The following is a 24,776-nucleotide window of genomic DNA, read 5'->3' on the forward strand; positions in this document are numbered from 1 at the left end:
TAATAGCTTCTAACGTTCCTTTTGTCAGTCAGCGCATCCTGCCATCTTGTACTTGCTTCTGATCTGATCTTTGTAGATACAACGTTTGAATATATCAGAGTCATAACAGCTTGGTGCAGAGCATCTTCTTGTCTTCTGACCTTGAAGTGCTTCTAGCGTGATACCATGAGAACTTCAGTGCTTCTGCTTCTGATCTCAAGTTCTTCTGATGCTTCAATAGACCATGTTCTGATTCTGCTTGACCATCTTCTGATGTCTTGCCAGAGCATGTTCTGATGTTGCATGCTGAACCTTCTGAGTCAGTGCTTCTTGCGCTGATTTTGTGCATGCTCTTTATATATTTCGTGAAATGGAAATTGCATAGGATTAGAGTACCACATTGTCTCAAGCAAAATTCATATACATTGTTATCATCAAAACTAAGAATATTGATCAGAACAATTCTTGTTCTAACAAGTTCCAGATTTGAATGTTGAATGGTAACTTCATATCTCACATAATCAGTTTCTCTTCAAATTCATTACGGAGATCCTTAAACGTTGTTTTTCCTGATTCTATGAGCTCAGATACCTACAAGCAATTCACAATTAAACATTTCAAGAAGTTGAAATTCATCTAAAGTATGATTTTAAGCTTCAAATAGTGAGTAACTAACTATATACAGCAAATAGATACCCTCTGAGAAAAATTCTTAATCTTCTAAAAAACAAGAGAAATATTGAGTTCCATATCTTCATATCTAATGAGGTTAGTCTCAAATCCTTCATCCTGTACTGCTTCATCTCCAATCTTTTCCTGTACATGTTTATTGTTAAAAGAAAAAAAATGAAATCTCAAATGATGTGCTCAAATGAAATCAAAAATTTAAAAAATTTAAGACTAAGTAGTTAATCACGGCCATAAGAAGTATTTGATGTGCTCAAATGAAATCAAAAGGTTTGATCAAGTATTTGAAAAAATATAGAGAATCTGGATTTGTAAATACTAAGGCTAGTGCTAAAAAGATTGAGAATGAAATGGAGATTGAATGTGATTTTATTCAAAAACGTAAAATTCGTAGAAAACAACACTATGATGAAAATCCATCAAAACCCACACAATTGAATCTTGAGTCTGCTGTAGAGTCTTTCCAAAATCACTATTTCTTATATATTGTATATCAAACAATTGGCTCACTTGATAGAAGAGTTGAGCAGTATAGCACATATGAAAATATTTTTGGATACTTGTTAAATTTTAAAAGAATTAGATCATTATCTGATAGCTAGGGACTTGAAAGCATGTTGTAAACATCTTGAAACTTGTTTAAAACATGACGATTCTCTTGATTTTGATGGTGAAATTTTATTTGAAGAATTGAAAGTTATTAAAGAAGTCTTAACAATTGAATCAAAATCTAGCTATATGATATTGAGTTCTTTAAATACTTTTAATTGTTTTCCTAATGCACGCATAGTTTGTAGAATAATATTGACTATTCTTATTAGCATTGCATCTGCTGAAAGAAGTTTTTCTAAATTAAAATTATTAAAATCTTATTTAAGATCTACTATGTCACAAGATAGATTAAATAGTCTTGCGTTGATTTCAATTGAAAATAATTTTTTTGAAGAAGTTTGATTATGAACAAATTATTAATGATTTTGCAACAAAAAATGCTAAGAGGATGATATTTAAATAATTTTAAAGGTTTGGTCAATTTTTTTATAGAAAAAAATATCGGATCAAGAAGAAGAAGAAAAAGAAGAATAAGTCTCTTTATAGTGATTTATGTTTAGATGTAGTATAAACATTGATCCAAAGATCCATACTTGTATTCTTTTTGCACAATGTCAAATGAAAATGTGTTTTTATCCAATTATTTCTTTTATTCTTATGTATTTATTGTTAAAAAAAATTGGGGCATCATTTTTTTGATCCGCCCAGGACACCCAAATTCAAAGGACCGACCTTGATAGGAGTATTAACCAACACTTGAGAATATGTTTCGCTATGAGAGAAATGATAGAGAGTTGTTTGGTAAAACGAAGACCCTAAATCATAGGAGTCGCTAGCAAGATAAAGACCTATCATGAGAAGTGTGAGAACCACCAACGTCAAACTTCAAAGCATCTTTTGGAGAAGGTTTCTACAATGTATTACTCTTGCTTTTATTTATTTTCATACAAAGATGCTTTGAAATTTCTCTGTGCTATCTTGTCTTTACCAGCACAAAACTCCAAACTATTAACTGCTACGGATAGTTTGTCTTATTGCCTACACTGATATTTTTTTTTTTTGATTCAAAGACAATTCCATTAATTAGAAAGGAAGCCTGAGACAGCAGTACAAAGTACAGAAGAGGAAGGGAAACCAAGCCATGATCTAGCACCTAAGTTATGACCCAAACCAACAAGCTGGTGGGCATCATGATTGCCATCCCTTCTAACAAAAATAACCGTGCTTTCACTAAATGAACTTAATAAAACCTGACAGTCAACAACATAAGGTTCTAAAACAGCAACAGTAGAAACTTGATTAATACTATCAACAACCAAGAGTGCATCAGAAAGAATAATAATCTTGTGGATGCTTAGACTTCTTGCAATGCTAAGTGCCCATCTAATAGCATAAGCTTCAGCATCCACCGAGATTCGCACCAAGTCATTGCCAATGTCGTCCTCCTTAACCAAATCCTGTTGTGATCTGCTTGGCTTTTGTACCGGATTAGATTTATTAAAATCTAGGACCCAATCCTTCGCCTCTTCAGCCACCAATTGTGGATCGAACCTGCCGTTGTTAAAAATAACCATGTTTCTATGGTGCCAGATTTTCCATAAGGTGACACAGAAAATTTGGGAGCCAAGAACATCCCCATCACACAAAACCTTCTCCAGCCAGGAATCAGTACTAGCATTAGCATCAATCCTTAATCCCAAGGGGGACAGAAACCAAACCATTCTACTAAGCTGACAGTGAAAGAATAAGTGGTCCACAGTCTCTTCGTTTTCTTGACAGAGGGGACAATCCAGGGCTGTTTTAACACCTTTCTTAACGAGGTTTACACGAATAGGGAGAATATCTTTGACTAGCCTCCACAGAAAGTTCCGGACTCTGGTATGAATAGGCGCATTCCAGATTTGTTTCCAAATTCTGCTTTGGGAACGGCTGGACGGTCCTGGATCTCTGGCATCACGTTTAGCGCGCAAGATGTGATACGCGGATTTCACCGAATAAGTGCCATCCTTTTCAGCATGCCAAATGATGGTGTCGTCCAAGCTGCTCCACGAGAGAGGTATACTACATATTTGCGAGCAAGTCACAGGCCCAAAGCAATTGGAGATAAGATCCCGTTTCCAGCACCGTAAATCACTGTCAATAAGATCACTAACCATGGCTCCTTGCCCCAAATCCCCATTGGTCCCAAACACCTTAAAACCTGGCGCTGCCGGTACCCATCGATCCTTGAAGATATCCACACTTCTACCATTTCCGATCCTCCATCTACTCCCCTGCTCCACCACATCTCTAGCTCCCAGTATACTCCTCCACGCGTAACTCGGTCTATTGCCTACACTGATTACTCGTGCCTACTATGGATATTTTAATCAATCATGTATAAAAATCCTATTTAAATTTGCTTAGTTGTCAAACATGATCGATCAATTATGATGTTACACTTTATTCAAACGACTTTCTTAAGGATAATTGACTTCTTTTTATATGGATTGAGTAACCTTTTTATTTCTATTAATTGATCTACTTATAAAATAATGGCTTTCTATTACTTTCTTTTATAATTTGATGATTAACATGAATTCTCTCAATCTAAATATACTTCTCCTAATTTAATTGATGATTTTGAATTCAATCTTCAAAAACATAAAAACTTTGGAGAGAAAGTTGGCGATTGCATTAATACAAATATTCTTATACAAAGCGTTTTCAACCATTTAATTTTTATTTGAGATCATTTATTTTAGTTGTTATTATTTATTCCACACATAAAATTTTTTAGTGTATTTAAGCAATTTCACAACAAGTAGCACTTAATGGAACTCATAGGTTAAGTTTCCGGACACATTGATTTTAGATTATGAAAAGTAAAGATGCACTCGATTTTAATTCAATAAAAATATGTATAAGCAGTGAAGGTGAAACATTGTCAAATGCAAGACTAACACAAATAAAGAAGAAGAAGATGATGGATAAGGTTAGGAATGTCATTATTTTGAGCTTTAAAAATAAAGTCCTAAAGAAAGTAGCCACGAAGAAGGCATTAACAGAGATGTATAATTTGAGTCATTGTATATGACCATGTCCCACTGATTGTGTCTAACAAAATATCTCTACTCATTTTGAATGGCGGAGAACAAATTAATCGTAGAACAATTGACAAAATTTAACAAGATCATTGATGAGTTACAAAATATTGGGTGAATTTTGATGAAAGAACAAGGTTCTACTCTGATTGAGCTCATTATCTTGATCTTTTGAGCATTTCAATGATGTCATTCTTTGTTGTAAGAAATGCACCATCACCTTGGGGAGGTTCATTGAGATATAAGAGCCACGAAATTAACCAAGATGTAAGAGTTAAAGGTTAAAAATTGTGATGAATGTTTGAGTATTTCAAGAGGCAGGGGTGACAATAGAAGAAGAAAAAAAAGAAATAAATTCAGTTTAAAGTTTAAGTCCAAGGGTTTTTATAAGTCAAAAATAAAATGATTCACTTATCATAAAAATTCTTACTTCAAGAAGGTTGTCTCGAAGTAACGCTTCTTACAACAAATAACGCTTTTAACCTCAGACACGAAATGTGTTTTACCTTTGCTAAAGCATCGAGGTAACTGATAAGTGTCAAATTGTAGTTATTTTTGTGTATAGTTTTGCGGCACTTATCTTCTCTTTTTCCTCAATTTAGACGCGTTTTAATGTATATTACATAAATACTTATACTTTGTGTTTAATCGAGTTTTTGATTCATTTATATATCGACTAATAGTTTTTCACTCATTTTGTAGGTATTTGAGCATGTATGGATCATTGAGTAATAAAGATTCAAGAATGCAATTTTGGATCTATAAAGGAGAAGCAATTGAAGAAATAAGAAGCTGCAGGCTGGTGTTGGTCGCCGGGCGAGCCAGCTGCTTCTGGTGTGAGTCGCCCGGCGGTGCAATTGGCTCGTCGGGCGAGCATGGAAAATAAATGTCTTGCTTCTGGCTTGGCCCGCCTCTCGTTTGCCAGGCGGAAAATTAAGGAGTCGTCGGGCGAAATAATTCGTTCGCTGAACGAAAGAAGATATTTTTGCCCACTTGTTGACATGGCGCAGGCTGTGTGGCCAGAATAAAGCCATTCGTCGGGCGGAGCAATTGGCTTGTCGGGCGAACGCGTCGGGACAACATTTTTATATATATTTCAATTTCATTTCATTTGTTAGGGTTATGGTTTTGGGAGAGGGTTTTTGTTCTCTCAACTCCATCAACCTCATTTTTCTTTAGGATTAGCTTAGATAACAACTTTGGGTCTTGCATTCGGTGATTCGGCGGTGGATTGCTCATCAGCCTACGTTGACAAACCGAAAGATTTGTGGTTTTATCTCTCTTTCTCTCTATGTATTTCTCTAGGTTGGCTTTTGTATATGTATTTACTTTGAACTCATGTATATTTGTCACCCATGGTGTTATATAAAGCTTGCTTTACAAATCTTTGTTGATTGTTGTCTTAGATTTTTGCTCTGTGCTAGGTATTTGTGTTGTTTTAGAGATAGACTTCTTGAATCCTTATCTAAGATGATTATCTGTTAGTTTTTGGATTTTAGAGATAGATTTAGAGCTAACAATATTTATGGGTGTCGAAGCTTAATGCTTTCGTGTAGGTTGTGTTGGTTGAGAGATCGTCGATACGATTAATTTGGATATCTGTTGTGTTGTTAAGGTGTGTTGAGAGATCGTCGCCGAGATGATATAGTAGTTCTCTCTACTTTGGGTTAGAAATGACTTAGGGTGTGAGCATTGCCGGATGACATTGACGAGTACTGTAGGTTGAGTGTAATTGGTCGATAAGTTTAAGTTTGTGATAAGTAGATTATATGAAATGCCTGATAAGTCTTTTCTTTCTGAAGAATGAATTCTTTTTGTGTTAATATTTACTTTTCCGTTTTTATGCTTTACCAATTCAGTCCAAACTCATAACTATGGAAACCGTTGAACGGCAATTCAATGCACTAGTCCCTGTGGAGACAATAATTTCCCGGATAAATACTTCCAAAACTTTTGTTGGTTGCCGATTTACTGCTTCAACAAAATGGCGTCTTTGTCGGGGATTTGTGTTTTATTGAATTTGCATCGCAATAGTTTCTAACGTTTTAAGTTTTGTATATATCGCACATATTGTATATTCTTACTTGTTTATATTTATACTTATACTTGTGAATTTGTTATATCATTGTTTGTTCTTTTCACGTTTGCTTGTGTGTGGTTAGGTATAGTCGGGCAGAAATAACTTGGAGGAACATTCTTAAATAACAGGCGTCGAGCTTACGACGTAAAACAAGCATGTTTATTCTTTTTAGTTTTTGTTTAGTTTAGGTAGTGTAATGCAATTGTCTAAACAAATTTAGATCGGACCAGTTCTTAAATTTCAAATCTTCACTTTTAAAATCTGTTTAGACAATTTCATCTATTTTTTTAGTTTGTTTAAATTAATAGTTTGTGTGTTTGCCCTTGATCTTATTTTAAGTAGCTTGAGGAATTTGAGGTGATTTTCCAAGTTTGATCGTTTCAACTTGCGAGTGTATGGTAATGATTTTGTTAAAGTTTTGTACACGTTCAAGGTATGTGTTTATCGCTTTATAGATTTTAGCATATTCATGATACTTAGCCTTTTTACAACTTTTATACCATTCATTCTTTTGTATACTTGTTCGTTTGTAAATCACTTTAGTTCCCACCTTTTTGCGAGGTATCTTTCCATTGTTCACACATGGTGGAGACCATAATTCTTGTTCTAATTGGATTTTATTATGCTTAATCTTTTGTTTGTGTTGATTATATGATACATGAAAGTGATCAAGGCATTTTTGTTCCATTTTGAGCACAACTACCTTGGCCAAATAGTCAATTCACCTTGTGACTATGTGATCATTAGTATCCCTTTTGAGCCTTTTTCTCAATGTCCATGTTGTTTTTGCTAAATGCTTGTCTATGAGTGTTTGTTTCTCATTTTTGTATAGATGTTGATTCTTTATTTTCTTGAACCCTCAACTATGATTTATAGTTTGAATTTTTACCTTGCCTTAGAAATTAGGGAGTATTCATATTATGATGATGGTTGAATTCAAGTTGAGGAGAAAATGGTGGTACACTTGTGGTTGATTTCTATGAGGTTGAAAGAGAAGAGAAAAAGAAAAAAAAATGTGAAAAAGAAGTGAAAATAAAAAGAAAGAATAAAGAGAAAAGTTTTGAAAAAGAAAAACAAAAAGAGTATGGAATAATGTTGTGTAAATAAGTATGTGATTGGTTTGGGAAATTTGGGATTATGAAGAAGTTTGATTGGGATTTTGTGTTTAATCTTTTGTGGGTTGATCACTCCCTTAGGTTTGGGCAAGTTTTTGTTTCGATTAGCCTTAGGAATTATCCCTTGTTTGTCAACCAAGCCACATTACAACCTTGAAAATTCCTTGTGATTCTTGCCTTTGTGTTTTCAACATGATTTTTGGATGAATGCATAATTTATTCTTTTGTTTGCAAGATTGTTGGATGAGTGAAAATACCCCACTGTTTTGTGTTTTTCATCTACTGATGATTGTGTGCTAGGTGTGATTCATTTTTGAACTAGTGTTGTTTTAGAATGTTTGACATATTCTTTGTATTTAGCATTTGTGTCATGTTTATGTTATCGTCGTAGTTTAGTGGTAACTATTTACTTTGTGTGTACCATTTTGCGTTTGAGTCATACATTTGTCCGTTTTTCAAAACGTGTTGATTCGTGATTTTTGGATTTTTGCGTTTGTTTCCTTGAGTTAGTTGATTCTTGTTTATGGCCAAACAAGTTTAAGTTGGGGAGAGTTTGATAAGTGCCAAATCGTAGTTATTTTTGTGTATAGTTTTGCGGTACTTATCTTCTCTTTTTCCTCAATTTAGACGTGTTTTAGTGTATATTACATAAATACGTGTACTATGTGTTTAATCAAGTTTTTGATTCATTTATGTATCGACTAATAGTTTTTCATTCATTTTGTAGGTATCTGAGCATGTATGGAGCATTGAGTAATAAAGCTTCAAGGATGCAATTTTGGATAAATAAAGGAGAATCAATTGAAGAAATAAGAAGTTACAAGTTGATGTTGTTCGCCGTGCGAGCTAGCTGCTTCTGGTGTGAGTTGCCCGACGGTGCAATTGGCTCGTCGGGCGAGCGTTGAAAATAAATGTCTTGCTTCTGCCTTGGCCCGCCTCTCATTCACCGGGCTGAAGATTAAGAAGTCCCTAGGCGAAGCATTTCGTTCGTCGGGAGAAAGAATATACTTTTGCCCACTTGTTGACGTGGCGCAGGCTGTGTGGACAGAATAAAGCTGTTCGCCGGGAGGAGCAATTGGCCCGCCAGTTGAACGCGTCGGGACAATATTTTTGTATGTATTTCAATTTTATTTCATTTGTTAGGGTTATGGTTTTGGGAGAGGGTTTTTGTTCTCTCAACTCCATCAACCTCAATTTTCTTTAGGATTAACTTAGTTAACAACTTTGGGTCTTGCATTTGGTGATTCGGAGGTGGATTGCTCATCAGTCAGCGCTGACAAACCGGAGGATTTGTGGTTTTATCTCTCTTTCTCTCTATGTATTTCTCTAGGTTGGGTTTTGTATATGTATTTACTTTGAACTCATGTATATTTGTCGCCCATGGCGTTATATAAAGCTTGCTTTACAAATCTTTGTTGATTGTTGTCTTAGATTTTTGTTCTATGCTATGGATTTGGGTTGTTTTAGAGATACACTTCATGAATCCTTATCTAGGATGATTAACCGTTAGTTTTTGGATTTTAGAGATAGATTTAGAGCTAAAAATCTTTATGGGTGTCGAAGCTTAATGCTTTTGTGTTGGTTGTGTCGGTTGAGAGATCGTCGATACGATTGATATGGATGTCTGTTGTGTTGTTAAGGTATGGTGATAGATCGTCGCCGAGATGATATAGTAGTTATCTCTATTTTGGGTTATAAATGACTTAGGGTGTGAGCGATGCCGGATGACATTGAAGAGTATTGTAGGTTGAGTGTAACTGGTCGATAAGTTTAGGTTTGTGATAAGTAGATTATATGCAATGCCTGATAACTCTTTTCTTTCCGAAGAATGAATTCTTTTTGTGTTAATTTTTACTTTTCCGTTTTTATGCTTTACCAATTCAGTCCAAACTCAAAACTATGGAAATTGTTGAACGACAATTCAATGCATCAGTCCCTGTGGAGACGATAATTTCCCGGATAAATACTTCCAAAACTTTTGTTGCTTGCCGCTTTACCGCTTCAACAGTAACAAAGGGCGTCATGAAATTTTTTTACTTAACACCTCGGTGTAGGGATATCAATGGGGCGGGGCGGGGGCGGGGGATACATTCCCATCACACTCCCCGCCCTCGAATCTATTCCCCATCCCCACTTCGGGTCCCCGCTACGGGGGGATTTTGTCCCCCATCCCCGCGGATCCCCACGGGTCCCCACGGATCCCCATGGTTCATGCAGAGATCCATAAACATGATTTTTTATTTATTATATTAAATCAAATTAATAGTAAAAGCTTATAAAACTAACCACAAGCAAATTTAAAAATTATTCTTTTATGATAAATATATTGTTTTAACAATATTTAATCTATAATCTTGAGTGTCATGACCACCAAAATTTCAAACTAAAAAAATTGAAATAATCATTTATATCTCACTCTTTTACTTACAATACATATATATTTTTTAAATTTGTGTATAAGATTAATTATATGAAATGACAAATAAACTTCCATAATAATTTAAAATTATATAAAACTTAAGGACATTATGTTACTTTAGGCGGGGCGGGGACTCCACGGGGCGGGGGATATTTACGCCACCCCCGTCCCCGAAGTGCCTTCGGGGAGACTTTGTTCCCCATCCCCGTCCCCGCGGGGAAAAAAGTCCCCGTCTTTAGGGCCCCAAACGGAGAATCCCCACGGGGATCCCTGCTAATGGAGGCAAGTTGACATCCCTACCTCGGTGATTCGAAAATCGAGGGGTATAGTTATATGCACATGGATTCGAACCCCAGCAGCTGCACTTTTAGTATTTACAAAACTAGCATATCTTTTATATCGGTTTAGTAGAAAACCGAGGGGTATGATTATAATTTTTTTTAGTTTTTAAAAATTTGTTACATTGTTTACCTAGAATATTTCATTGTTTACCTATAATATTACATTGTTTACACATCATATTAAAATTAAAATAAAATTAAAATTCCATAGAGTTCAAAATAAAAAACAAATTTCCTAGGGTCGAGATAGAAATCAAATTCCCTCGAGATTTAGACTTTAAATCTTCTAACTATTGAATCTTGGGGAATATCTTCTGTTTCTGATGAAAAAAAATATAAGATAATTAATATCAAATATCCAATTATTTTCTGTTGAAATAAATATTTAAGAAGACAAACCTTGAACCTATAAAATTTTCTGCTCTTGCAATCCAGCATAGAGAATTTTTCCAAGCGTCCTTAGGTTTCAAGCGCTTCATATATTTTATTTAGGTTAGATTTTCAATATTCAATATGGTTTTATAATGGATATCCCTTAGGTTTCACGTGGATCACTTATAGAAGCATCTTGAACGTTGATAAACATTAAATGGACGACAAATATTTTCTAAGGCCGGTGTAAAAATATAAAAAAACGCTTAAATTATCACCGAGGTGAATGTGCATTTTTTGTAACACTGTCTTGACATAATAATAAAAATATATTGTATACAACAAATCTTCGATGATACAACATTTAGATGCTAGATGTCTCATGCAAGATGCTAGATATCTTTGATGGAATCCAAGTTATGTTGCATACATTTATGTTGCATATGCAAAAAACACTTCATAACTTATCCAACTTCTGATAAGTTATATGTTCCCAACATGAGAATATTCATTTTCTGTACTTGCAATCCATCCTAGAGATATGTTGTAGTAGTGGTAAATACTTTCTCTCTTTGGGACTGCTTCATATTATTAAAAATTAGGGTAAAATCTTTTTAACGAGTGTTTTTATAATAAAGTATGATTATTACACCCCTCAATCAACTGTAAAACCGAGATAAATAATCATCTCATTTAAACTATCATCTCGGTTTTGGATAAAAATGGAGGTGAATAATTCTTCTTTTATTTAAATTTTAAATATTACATTGTTTACACAACATGTTAAGGTAAATCATTTACAACAAATCTTTTCAAAGGTTAAGTTCCTTTCTATGTTTAAGATCCAACTTCTACAACAATGATGCTTGAATGTCAGAATTTTACATTCAAATTCACCATTTTTTATCGGTCTGTTTATTTACAACAAATATTTGAAACAATAAAATCAACATCAATATGTGAGATAGATTGCAAGGGCAAAAAAAATATTTTGTTCTAGATAGAAGAACATTGAAGATTTTTCTCTCTTGCAATCCACCCTAAAGAATGATGCATGCGAGTGTGAGACGGCTTCATATAAATAAGGATTAGGTTAAAATCTGTTTGGCGAGTGCTTTTATAGTGAAATTTGATTATTTGATCCCTCGGTTATAAGGAAACACTGAATGGTTAGTTCCTTTAGTTTACAATTATAAACAAATAAAAACATAAACTGCAATAACTGGGATTCAAAGCAAGTATTTATTTGTTTATACTATTGATTTTCTTAAAAATCGAGGGAATATGTTGTTTTTATTATTATAAAAAAATAAAACACGGCGTTCTTAGGCATAATACCTCGTTTTTTTCTTGCTGAGGTGAGTATAAGTATAATTTTAGAACTTCCTTTTTCGTTTGTTTGGTTAAAAATATGTGGTGTGTTACTAGTGTTTGTGTTTTTAAAATTATGCATTTTACTGTTGTTTTTATGATGTAGTGATTGACATTGATGAGTCTACTCGTCCAACCAAATATAAATCCATTATATTTTTCTGAGGAAGTTGCTTTGGATGGTACCAAAATGAAATGTAGTTGTTTAGTTCTCTAGCACAAGACTAAGATCCCAGTTCCTTAACCAAATCAAATACAAATATTGTCAAGCGTGGTCATAGATATGGCTGATGTCATTCAAAATACAATTAGAGCATGATCCAGATCATTGTGGATTTGTTTTCTTTAAAATAGGTATATTGTGGATGTTGTGCAAACTACTGTTTGGTTTTACATATCTATACTATTATTATGGTGAACGTAAGTATATCTTTTAGGGCGATGTCAATTTATATTGATTGTTCTCAAATACTGTTAATGTCAAGACGCACTTCAAATTTTGAATTTTGTTTTAACATTTAGGTATATGCATCGTCTTTGTATAAAAACAAATAAATCAAATGTGTATGGATTCTTTGACCCCTATATAGTTCAATGTTCAGGGCGTCAATCATGGGAGTTCCAAACCTATATACAAAATAATTTGATTTAGTCAATTAAAGTTTGTCACCTAGCACCGTTTATCCATTCATAAGTGATAAGTACATATAAAATTGTGTTTTCTCTTATTTAGCAATTAATTTTGTACCATTATTAATTATTTTGGTGTTTATGCAGTGGTTAATGACAATTAATAATGATTTATCCTAAATTAAATAACGTAAGTATGCTATGTTTCTTAGGCAAACACCTTGATCCATTGATAAAAGATATAACTAGCAGGTAATTGGTATTATTGGTAATACTAAAATGTTCACTTTACTTTTGAATTTTTTTATTAATGTTTAATTTTTTTAAATGTAGAGTTATGAAGGGATACAATATGTGTCGTGATTTTAGAAATAGAAACCCTAATCTTATGTTCCCTAAAGTAAGTGGTATTACTTATGATATTATTTTATTTTTGCTATAGTAGTACTTGTATTTTTGGTGTGTATTAGTATTTATATAAAATTTAATTGTAGACAGACTACAACCAAAAGGATACGAGTGTCGATATTATATAATGAATCACATGTTGAATATTATCTTTGTTGGTATTGTTGATTTAAGGGAGGAGGTAATTACTTTATTCATATGCATGTAACTTGTATATTTTAGTTGTTATTAAAAAGATTCAAAAGCCCCACATTGGTTAGACATAGGTCTCTAAAGAGTTTATATAGAGCGACACCCTCACCTTACAAGTCGGTTTTGTAAGGATGAGTTAGTTAAAACTCTAATATGGTATTAGAGTCTATCAAATGGACCATGAGCCGCCCACCGTTTATTTCCACGAACAAAGCCCAAAAGAGAGTTGGGCGTGAAGGGGTGTATTGGAAAGATTTCAAAGTCTCATATTGGCTAGACATAGAGCCTCTATAGCATTTATATAGAGTGACACCTCTCACCTTACAAAATGGTTTTGTAAGGATGAGTTAGATCAAATTCTAATAGTCGTAAGTTAAATGTTTAAGGTGATTGTTGTTGTTGTTGCTGTAAGAAAAGTTAGTGTTGTTGTTTTTAGTTAGGAAAATATTTAATTCTGTTTTTGTTGTGGAGATTGAAAATTTAATGTTGTTGTTGTTGTTGTGTTAACCTAAATTAAATTTCATTCAAATTATAGATGTTTAACAATCATACACCATTCATAAAAAAAGACACAAATGACGTGCGTTTCTGTTAAACAACTTCCTTCCTAGAGTTTCTTTTATTCACAACCACGTTGATTTCTCTTGTTTATTATCTTGTTGGTTAATCATTTGTATGTTTTAGTTTTGTTGTAAAAATGGAATATTTATGTCATTTTGATTTTGGTACAAACAATGTATTTTAGTACATAATGTATATATATTTTTATTTCACAAATGTGTCATTTGATTATGTTTTACAAAATGTGTAATTTAAGTTTTGATTAAAAAATTTGTTAGAAAAAAAATTATGTAAAATTTAAAAAATAGTATTTAAAAAATATGATATTTTCTCTCGGTTAGAACTCCCGACCAAGGTAAAAACCCTTTCTCTAAATAGTATATTCGACTATCAACTCCGTTATTAAAACGAATCGGAAGAAAAAGTGGAATTTTTTGCTTAGTTAACATATCTAGAAAGTGATAAAAAGATGTGTGGTAAGACTAAGACCCTGAACCATAGGAGTCACTAACGAGACTTTTGCACGATCAAGACCTATCACGAGAAGTGTGAGAAGTGAGAACCATCAACGTTGAACTTCAAAACATCTTTTGGAGGAAGCTTAACTCTTTCATTATAGATACAAAATAAGTAGGAATGTGCTTTAATTTATTTTAAAGAATTGAATTGATTTGGCTATAAAGGGTAATTCCAATACTGGTCCTCCTTTTAAATATTTGAGAGTTTTGTTATCCTTCTAAAGAGAGTTTCAATCCTTCTAAGGAAGCCAGATAATTATTGGAAAAAGAGTAACCAGTTTCCATTTCTAATCCGCATCATGTGTCCCAAAAGTTTACCCGTTTAATTTTGATATGATTAGATAGAATCAATATGTACATTTGACAAAATTAATAGAGCATAATCTAAGGAATCTATTAGCCATATTTTCACCATGTATGCTTGGGGGCTCTCGTATATATATTTGGTAAGGGTTAATAGTAATTCACCCCCGTAATGTTAACGAATTTTGCTTTTCCCCCTTCCTACCTTTTGACAACGGTAAAGGGGTAAACCGAAACACGCTCATATTACAGGGGGATAAACTACTATTAACCCTATTTGGTAATCACATGTCTATCAAGAACAAGTTCATTCTTTTCGAAAACATATTCAATAAGTTAATATAAAACTATCCTCTAGATATTATCTCATCTATATTTTTTCTCTTATTTTTATTATTTATATTTAATTTGGGGACTAAAAAGAAGTGATGATAGAGTGAAATAAGACTCAAGGTATTGAATGAGTGAAAAGTAATTTAAATGTGAGAATGGAATGAATATCTGGATCTAACGCGTGCAGAGTTTTATATAGCTTAGGCAGTTATAACTGCTTTTGCTTAATACAACATTTCAGGTGAATCATTGTCTGATTAGATCTATCGATGGTAAGTTTGTAGGTGATCGAAATTATGTGTTCTAAACTTGAGCTAAGTTGCACTTGTTCTTTGCAACTTTTCTCGTGGTGTTTAAAATTGGATCTTTATGCGCGAGCCTTGTGAACGACCCCACAAGGGTTTGTTTTGTGGGCTTCCAGTCTTGCCCCTTGTCTAAGGGAGTTGGAAAGCCTCGACGCCAATAGTATAGGGAACAGGTGCATTGAATGTCCTCCTCATAAGTTTCAATGTTTCGATGGAGGGTTTCGACGCGTGGCCCTTGGTCTGGCAGTAATGATTCCTTTTTATCTTAGGGTACTCGAGTCTTCTGAACACTTTGATGGAATATCACGACTGTTGGTGGCATGGTCATATTTCCGCACCCCTGTTATTGTGAATCATGTGGTTGTTTGAAGAATATATTAAGATTTCTTGGGTAATTATCCTTCTTTTTTCGTTATTTTTTAGACTTATGAGTCCTTCATTTGCATTATGTAGTTGCCTCTCGTCTTCCCTAAAAAAATTCCATCATCCATTACCCCAACGTTTTTGTACCATCTCTTCTGGCAAACATTACTTTGTGCAAATCGTCAAGTTCATCTCTTTCAAGGTGACAAGTTAAAGTCTCTTTCTCTTCTGTATATACTTTTCCTTCACTAGGGTTTCTCGGAAAAGGGTGATGGAGGATTTGAAGGAAATAACGGCGACCGAGAATTGAAGGGTAGTAGGTAGACTTGCCCTTAGGGAGGTTGCCGAAGGTCTCTATTTTCCTACTTTTCCCTTGATGAATCGTATTGTTGTATATGATTTTAAATAGGAACACGAGGGCCATATTTACATCACAGTGCATCGTCGTTCTTTTGGTTGTGACCCCATAGACAATGAAGTAAGGTGGTTGTTGGAATCCAAATCTCGTGCTTATACTTGTGATCGTTCTTTTATGTGAGTTAGAAATAATTCTAAGATGGAAAACTCTCGCCCAAGAGTCTAAAATGTGATAGAAATTTTTCTAAATTTGCGGGTGGACCAAGAAATGTTAGATGTGGTGTATGTCTTCGTTTGTTGGGCGATCTCTATCATTAAAAGTGGTCCATAATCGCTTTTATTACCAAGGGAAATATTTTTTTTTGGGATTCTGCCTGCTTATTCATTATCATGGAACTCGATAATAGATCTCTCCCACCTCCTCTTAGAAGTTATCTCTCCTTCTCCATTGACCATCATTAGCTCGATGATTCTTCTTTTCACGATTCTTCTTTGCATTTGACCCTTATCCCCAAGTTACCACCTCTATGGCTTTCTTAAGATATCCTTTTCCTGAAAATGGAATGGTTTCTTCTTTGCCGACTCGTCTTGTCTCTTTTATTCTTTTTTCCTAGTCATCTTTTTGATCGCCTTCTTGGTGTACTAGGTGGTCCTCATCTTCTTAGTCGGCTTCAATTGCGTTCTTTAAATGGATGCATTCATCAATGTTTGCACATTCTTGAAGAATTTTCAGTCTTGAAGATTTCTTTATCGGATATGGGTTTCTTATTTTTGCTTCCTTGAAGTCGGTATTTGAACATTCTTGAAGTGCTTAAGGGAGTATTGAATTAGAACCTGACTCGAAGTCCCCTGCCCCATCATTACGGCGGTGATTATTATCTCTCTCAGGTGTCTAGTTATTTCTTGGGTTTCCTATTCCTCGAACTTTCACTACCTCTTCACCTAAGAGATCTTCTTCATAGGGATTGTCGGAAGGACTGAATTTTATGCAGTATGAGCTGAAAGACTAGTCACCAAGGCAGGATCGTCCTCGACCGCAGGAGTAAGCAGATTTTAACAAAGGAACCCGTTATCGGTTGGTTTAGAAGTATCTGGTACCGAGCTTGGTAGGACAGACTACGGTCCGATCCCCCGCAACTTGCAATTGGTTAAAAGGAGGTTGCCACAAAAATGTGCCAAAACCCCGTGTTTATAAGGATCACATTCACTAACCGGTTACACTACTATGTGTGTGTAAAGATAAAGGGCTTAATGTGATTGCACTAGAATGAAAATGGGTGAAATTAAGTGAAAAGAACTAGGTTGAGCTATAATAGCATGATTCACTCGTATGCATAAGTGGAGTTGTTTAGTGTCTTCATTGTATCTTTGGTGTAGAAATTGAGCTTTTATCATTATAACGGAAATACCTTGCAACAACGTACAATTTGATGTTGTGTCATGTAATTGCGTTTAACCCATGTTTTACTGATATCCATATTGATTATTTGCGTGAGGACAAGCACAAGTTCAAGTGTAGGGGAGTTTGATAAAATAAAAATACATCGTGCATTAGGCTTAATTTACATGAATAAATGCACCGTTTTCATCCATTATGTTGCTTCACGTTGGTATTTTCAGTGTGTTTCAAGTGATTACACTTATCTAGGCTTGCATGAGATAAGAGGGAGAAATGGGAAGAAAAATGGCTTAAAGGTCACACTTCTGCTAAAGTAGTAGAAGTGTCTACAAAAATTACAAGACAGAAGATTGTGCCGCCCGACACAACCTCCTACCCCGACTGGAACAGCAGCCCAAGTGTGCCCGTCGGCACACACACAGATGACGACCATCATAGGGTTTAAGTTAATTAAACCAGACGTGGTTTTCCCACATCAGAAGGAGCTAACGACAGAAGGAGCAGCCCACTTCCCCTATATTTTCTAATGACCAATTCTCAACAAAGGGACATTATAAGACTGACAGTTACCAACATTGAAGCTCTCTCTCTCTCTCTCTCTCTCTCTCTCTCTCTCTCTCTCTCCCCCCGATCAGTCATTATTCCTAGTTTTTGTTTTCTGCAATTTTTGTTTTCTTTGCAATTTCCTTTTAAGTTCTAAGCAATTAAATCACTTCCAAAAGCAATAGTTTCTTACATTGGGGAACTATTTCAACCATAGATTTAGGAACTTTTAATTTTCGGAATTCAATTTGTACTCGAAGAAGGATCTGTACGTTTGCTGAAGTTTATTTGGCACTCGAAGAGTTTCTAATTCCAGTTTTATTCATTTAATTCCAGGTTTCTATTTATATGCTTTATCCGTTTTATTATTTGATAATCATGCTTGAATCCATATCTCTAATTTATTATTGCATGTCTGTACCCAAAAATATGTTTGGCTAAATTCCCAATACCGGTATGTAAGGTCACAAAACCGAAGGGTTCAATAACTATTTGGCATAAACATTAATTAAACGTTTTTCTGGTCTTGATTTCTAAAATTAACACTAAATTGTTTTGTTGCAAGAGTAAATTGCAAACTAAGGTTTAAAATCAACACAACGAGAGTTTGAGCTTTTTACCAGATAGTAGTAATCAAACATTAACTCTAAATACAGCGAGAGCGCTTTAGAGTTAATTATACTTTATTGTTTTTCAAAAAGTATGTTCAGTCTTAAATAAGACAGCGAGAGCAAACATCTAGACCTTATCATATGATCTGAGCCAATAAACACGAGAGTGTGAGATAAAAGTTTTTAATTCGATAATTTTTACTGAAAAGTGTTTTTATACTTAAAATAATGCCAATGATTCATTGAATCCCATAGGTTAGATTATTGCATACCGGTGTCTAAACCTCTGATTATTTTATTAAAACTTTATTAAATTCTCGTTTCCCCTAAAACCAAAGAAATCATAGCTTTAGCTAAACTTAGTAACATAGATCGTACTAGAATTGACCCTCAATCCTTGTAGGTTATATATCTTTTTAAAACTACGTGATTAGACTGTGCACTTGCAGTTAGTATCCCGATAGACTCATAAAGTCAGGAGCACCAATGAGACTAATGCTCAAAAACCACAAGAGAGGGAGACGCCATTTCTCAACCTAAAACCTTAAGGTGTTAAGTAATTGTGTCATCTCTCTTATAAATTCAACATTCCACTCATTCATAGACAATGTGATACTTTAACTACTCACACTTTCACCCAACACTTACTTCATGTACGATGTAGCGGATTAAACCTGCAAGGTTAACACTCCAACACCCAAATTAATGAATGACTGAAAAGTAATTTAACTGTGATAATGAAATGAATACTTGAATATGACACATGGAGAGTTTTATATAGTTTAGGTGATTAAAAAACTGTTTCACTTTATCTGAATCTTTACGTGAATTACCGTCTGATTAGATCTAACGATGTAAAGTTGGCATGAAGTCAAAATTAAGTGTTTCATGTTTGAGTGGCGCATGTTCTTTGCACCTTTCCTTGTGATGTGTAATAAGGGGTGGACAATCGGACACCATCCGAAGAAATCCGACCGAACCCGGTCGTGTTTTCGTCAACGGGTCAGATAACTTCAGTTTGCGGGTATGTTTGTGGCAATTGATTCGAGACTGTTGGGTGAAGACGGTCGGATTTGGGGGTGAATTTGGGACCCGTCGGAATCCGGAACCGACAGAAAATACTAGTATAAGTGTGATATTCTTAAGGGTTGTATTTTTAGAATTGGGATTAGGGTTAACTTTGTCTCAGAGCTTCCTCACTTCCTCTCCGCTCTGCCTCCACGATTCTTCATCCTTCAGTGTTCACCATCATCTACGTTGTCACTGTATGTTTATTTGTAACAGTATGAATCTGTTACAGCTGGGATGTTATGTTACATCTTGTTTGTTTGGTAGTAATATTCAGCTTGTAACAGTATGAATAAAAAAGGGTAAATTCTTTTGAAGGGTTTGTTTATTCATGTAAATTATATATAGATAAATATTAATGGTGATGATTTCATAATTGAGTTGTTTGGTAGTAATATATAGTTTGTAACTATATGAATAAAAAGGGTGAATTATTTTTGAAAGATTTGTTTTTTCATGCACATATATATATATATATATATATATATATATATATATATATATATATATATATATATATATATATATATATGTATATATATATATATATATATATATTAATGGTTATGGTTACAGCAAGATCTTTTGCACAACTTGTTTTTTCATCGTTAATTGTTTCATTGGTTGCTAATTTGTAAATCTTTCGCAAGATCTTTTAATAATTAATTACTCATTTGTTAATCTTTCGCAAGATCTGAAAGTGCTTTTAGCATGGGTGGGAGGGTTTTAGAGGTGTATAGAAGTTCTCTCAAACCTGGAATGGCAGAGGCTCTTATTTATTCTCCGAATTGGTTGATGCCTTCCATTTGCCAATTCAAAGATTTGGAATTTACTGAAGAGTATGAGATTTCTGAAGATACTTTAGAAGGTATATTGTTTCTATTTGTCTTAAGTGTAATTGTTTAATTTGTTTCGTAATTTTTTGCTAATTGTTTTTTAAAATGTTCTATAGGATTTACTGAAACCTCAGCTGGGAGTGGAGCCCCGTCATCCTCTCCGACTCAGTCACAGCCTTCCGGCTATAACTGAAAGCCTGAAACAAATCAAGGTTAATTTCCATTGTGTTTTTTATTGAAATTTTTTAAAGAAAGTATGTATTATAATGTTTTTTATTGTATTTGCAGCTACCACTTTTTTGGAGTCATGAATGACTCGTAATTTTGAATCCATGAATAACACAACCAACCACTTTTTGAAAGAATCTCAAGAGACTTTTGATCCAAACTTTTGATGAAAACACATGGAAGCAGTACTATTTGTCTATGGTGAGTTAAATATTGTGCACCAGATTCTAATGTTGAATGCAATATGATGTTGAATGCAATTTGGTAGTTCAGGCATTTGCACAGGAGCGGTTTTATCAACCTGCATATATTTTGATGTTGAATGCAATCTGCACAGGAACTTTCTATGAATGCAGGTAGTTTTCTTTCTCAATGTTGTGCATCCATTACTTGTTTTTTGCTATCAAGTACTTAAGCAACTTTATCAATGTCTACATGATTAAAGTGCAAATAAGGTTTCTAATGGTGTATCAAAGTCTTTAGCTCATCGGTAGCCATTCAGAGTCAAAAAGCTATATTGTAGTTGCGTTTGTATGCATTTTCTTTTGTAGTTCTATAGTCATTATCTTCTAATATATATTGTGCTTCCTGTGTTTTATATTGTGCTTCCTGTATTTTCTAAGTATCAACTTACTAGAAGAGATAAGCTTGTAGATAAGAACAAAATATGAATGTGAATGTGCTATCACCAGTTGATAGGAACATTAATATTACAGAATATGAATGTGTTGTCTCCAGTGTTTTAGCCCACCACCAATCTTGTATCATGTACCATCATCAAATCTAGGTTAAACTTTGAATTGCACAGATACGGATATGTGTTGTGTTTATTTATTTCTGTCAAAGGGTATAAGAAACATGTAACACGAGAATACGAACCACCGACATGTGTTCCAACTTGCAGTAAGTATTCCATGAAGGCATATAAGAGGTATGGTTTTTTGAAGGGTATAACTTTGACTGTAATTATGATTTTAGTTTTGAATAGTATCCACATTTTGTTATAATTATGATTTCAGGTGGGTGTGGATATGATTCTCCAAGATGGTTTTGTGAGATTAAACAAAGGGAAGAACTTGAAGATTGATTAATTTCTAGTGGCATATTTTGAATTGGTAAGCACATCAAACTGAGCATTTTATAAACTGAAGTTCATTGATGTGCTAATATTTCAAAAGAAGATTTCCATCTAGTTTTTTGTGTCACTTTTTAACAATGCATTATGGTTCTTGATGTGCACCATATTTTGTGTCACATTAGAGAAATTAAACCAGAAAAATGAAAATTAATTTATCATAATTGCACTATGTTGATTAACTTGCTGAAAATATATGTTGCAGGAATGAAAAAGAAATTGGAGCTCTAGGAGAAAAAGAAATTGATTAATTGTGATTGGTTGTGTTGTTAGATTAAAGTGATATGGCTTGTATTAAATTTGAGCAAATATTTATAGGCTCTAAAACTAATATTGTATAGTCTCTAAACTAGTATTTAGTTGAATTTTAAACAAAAAAAATGAATGAGTTCTAAAAGACGTGATACCCATATTTAAAGGGATTAATCACTTTAAATTATTCAATTTTTTTTATAAAAACAATCAAGTATTTAGTCCCAATAATAAGCCCATCTAATAAAAAAAATATGTAAACAAAAGTATTTGGAATTTTTTAAAACTGGCCCATTACGTAACAAAAAATTGGGTTGGACCCAATAATATCCGACCTTTATAACCGAACCCGAAACTACTCGAACTCGTGAAATCCGGAGTCTCAAACGGTCTGGATTGGGCCATATTGTCTCACCCGAGGGTTGGACCGGTTTGGAGTTTTGGGCCCGAACCGACTCGAACCGATGTCCACCCCTAATGCGTATTACTTGCAGGAAAGTTTTACCTCATAACCCTACCATTATCCCTCTATCCCTACATTTTTTAAAATATTCCAATTTTACCCTTTTAATTTATCAAATAATTTTATTATTTAATATTTACCATTTCACACCCCTATCAAAGTGCACCGGATAACTTGCCATCAAGTTTTCCGGTTTGTAATCTTTCTTCACTAGATAACTTGCAGTCAAGTTTTCCGGTTTGTAATCTTTCTTCACCGGATAACTTGCAGTCAAGTTTTCCGGTACGTAATTTTATTCACCAGATAACTTGCAATCAAGTTTTCCGGTATGTAATTTTTCTCAAATAACTTATGCAACAATGAAAAACCAAGTCCTAAAGTAAATGAAACCATGGCCTATTCTAATAGACATGGTTTTTGCAACTTATGAAAAAGTGTATATCCGACGCTTGAGAACCGTTGCCTAATATTGTAGATGCCATTGTTTTCCTTGTTGCCTAAACTTTTTTTTTTAATTTTTGGGTTAGTTAAAAATTATGCACCATCATCATTTCTCTAAATGCTTTTAGATCTTTTTCCTAACAATCATTTTCATGTTTCCATCACATTTTGACTTCATCAAGATTAAATGTAGTGTTTGTAACACCCCAAACTACATTCAAAATTACTGACTAACCCCACAACACCGTGTGAGTGAGGAAAATGTATGATGAGAAGACTCGTGTTAGTTTGTGGGGTTAGTCGATAATCCTGAAAGTAGTTTGGGACGTTGCAAACACTGCATTTGATCTTGATGAAGTCAATATATGATGGAAGCATAAAAAGGGTTGTTAGGAAAAAGATCTAAAACCATTTAAAATGATGATGGTGCATAGTTTTTAACTAACCCAAAAAATAAATAAAAAATAAAAAAGTTTAGGCAACAAGGAAAAACCACGACCAAAAGTAAATAAAATCGTTATCTACAATATTACAAACTGGAAAACTTGACTGCAAGTTATCTGGTGAAGAAAAAATACAAACCAAAAAATTTGACTGCAAATTATCCGGTAAAAAAAAATACAAATCGGAAAACTTGACTCCAAGTTATCCGGTGAAGAAAAATTACAAACCGGAAAACTTGACTACCAAGTTATCCGGTAAAGAAAAATTACAAACCAGAAAATTTGACTGCAAGTTATTCGATGCACTTTGGTAGTGGTGTAAAATGATAAATATTAAATAATAAAATTATTTTATAAATTAAAAGCGTAAAATTGAAATATTTTAAAAAATTGTAGAAATTGAGGAATAATAGTAGGATTATAAGGTATAATTTTCTGCATGCAGATAATTAGACTTTTATGCGTGAGTGTTGTGAGAGGTCCAAAACATTCTATATTTAAATATATTGCTCATGCTTTTATCTATTTTCTCTAAAGATACCTTGAAATTTGTCTGTTGTATCTTGTCATTTACAGCACAAAACTCCAAACTACTAACTGCTACGGATAGTTTGTCTTAATGCCCCCACTAATTACTGGTGCCTACTATGGATATTTTAATCAATCATAACAAATCAATCCATAGAGAATCCTATTTAATTAAATTCGCTTAGTTGTCAAACGTGACCTATTATGATTAGAGGTGTCAATTTATGGGGTCAATTAATTTGAGCTCCAGCCCTATAATAATATGGCCTTAAAAAAGTTCAAAAATAATAGGCCCTTAAACACATAGGGCCCAAATTTAAAAGGCCCCAAAATTTAAAAGAGGGCCATTAGGCCCCAAATCAAATAAAATTTTAATTTTAATTTAAAAAATTAAATAATAAAAAATTCAAAAAATAATAACTCTTAAACAAAATAAATATATTAAAAATTATAAATAAATAAAAAGTTTTTTAAAAAAGTTTTTTTTAAAAAAATTAAAAAATTGCGTTAAAGAAATTCTAAAACTAAGAAAAACAACTTTTTAGAAAAAACAAAAAGTTTTTTCAACAAAAAAATTAAAAAATTCGTTTAAAAAAAATCTAAAAATAATGTATGGTATATCAAATCCACTGATGTTAGCACATCCACATTTTCTTTAGTTTTGTTTGTTACTTTCTTGTTTGATGAAGTTTTTTTAATAATGTACGGTATATAGTCATAGTGCTTAACTTAATATATATATGTAAATATGTAAATTCTTTTGGTTGAAGTTATGCCACTGCTTCAAATATTATAGCGAGATTCACAAATTGCATATCTGTGTAGGACCTAAATTCACAAATTGGGCTTAAATTGGATTC

The 24,776-nt window shown here is 33.6% G+C and overlaps 1 protein-coding gene across 1 annotated transcript; it reads right to left on the bottom strand.

Moving 5' to 3' along the window:
- Nucleotides 1–492: 492 nt before the first annotated feature.
- On the bottom strand, nt 493–3,374 carry LOC131596977 (uncharacterized). Its single transcript, XM_058869700.1, has 3 exons — nt 2,337–3,374; nt 709–795; nt 493–570 (listed from the first exon to the last, which is right to left on the bottom strand). Exons 1-3 carry the CDS (start codon nt 3,372–3,374, stop codon nt 493–495), a joined length of 1,203 nt encoding a protein of 400 aa, XP_058725683.1.
- Nucleotides 3,375–24,776: the final 21,402 nt, after the last annotated feature.

This window comes from Vicia villosa, linkage group LG4, assembly GCF_029867415.1.
Source record: "Vicia villosa cultivar HV-30 ecotype Madison, WI linkage group LG4, Vvil1.0, whole genome shotgun sequence".
NCBI lineage: Eukaryota > Viridiplantae > Streptophyta > Magnoliopsida > Fabales > Fabaceae > Vicia > Vicia villosa.

Bases quoted from the DNA above. Each gene is read 5' to 3' on its own strand.
- LOC131596977 (XM_058869700.1), bottom strand. From the start codon at position 3,374: ATGGTTAGTGATCTTATTGACAGTGATTTACGGTGCTGGAAACGGGAT. The intron at 796-2,336 runs GTACTTTGTACT...AAACATGTACAG, and splicing joins TTGGTTTCCCTTCCTCTTCT to GAAAAGATTGGAGATGAAGC. The intron at 571-708 runs GTTTTTTAGAAG...AATTGCTTGTAG, and splicing joins TGGAACTCAATATTTCTCTT to GTATCTGAGCTCATAGAATC.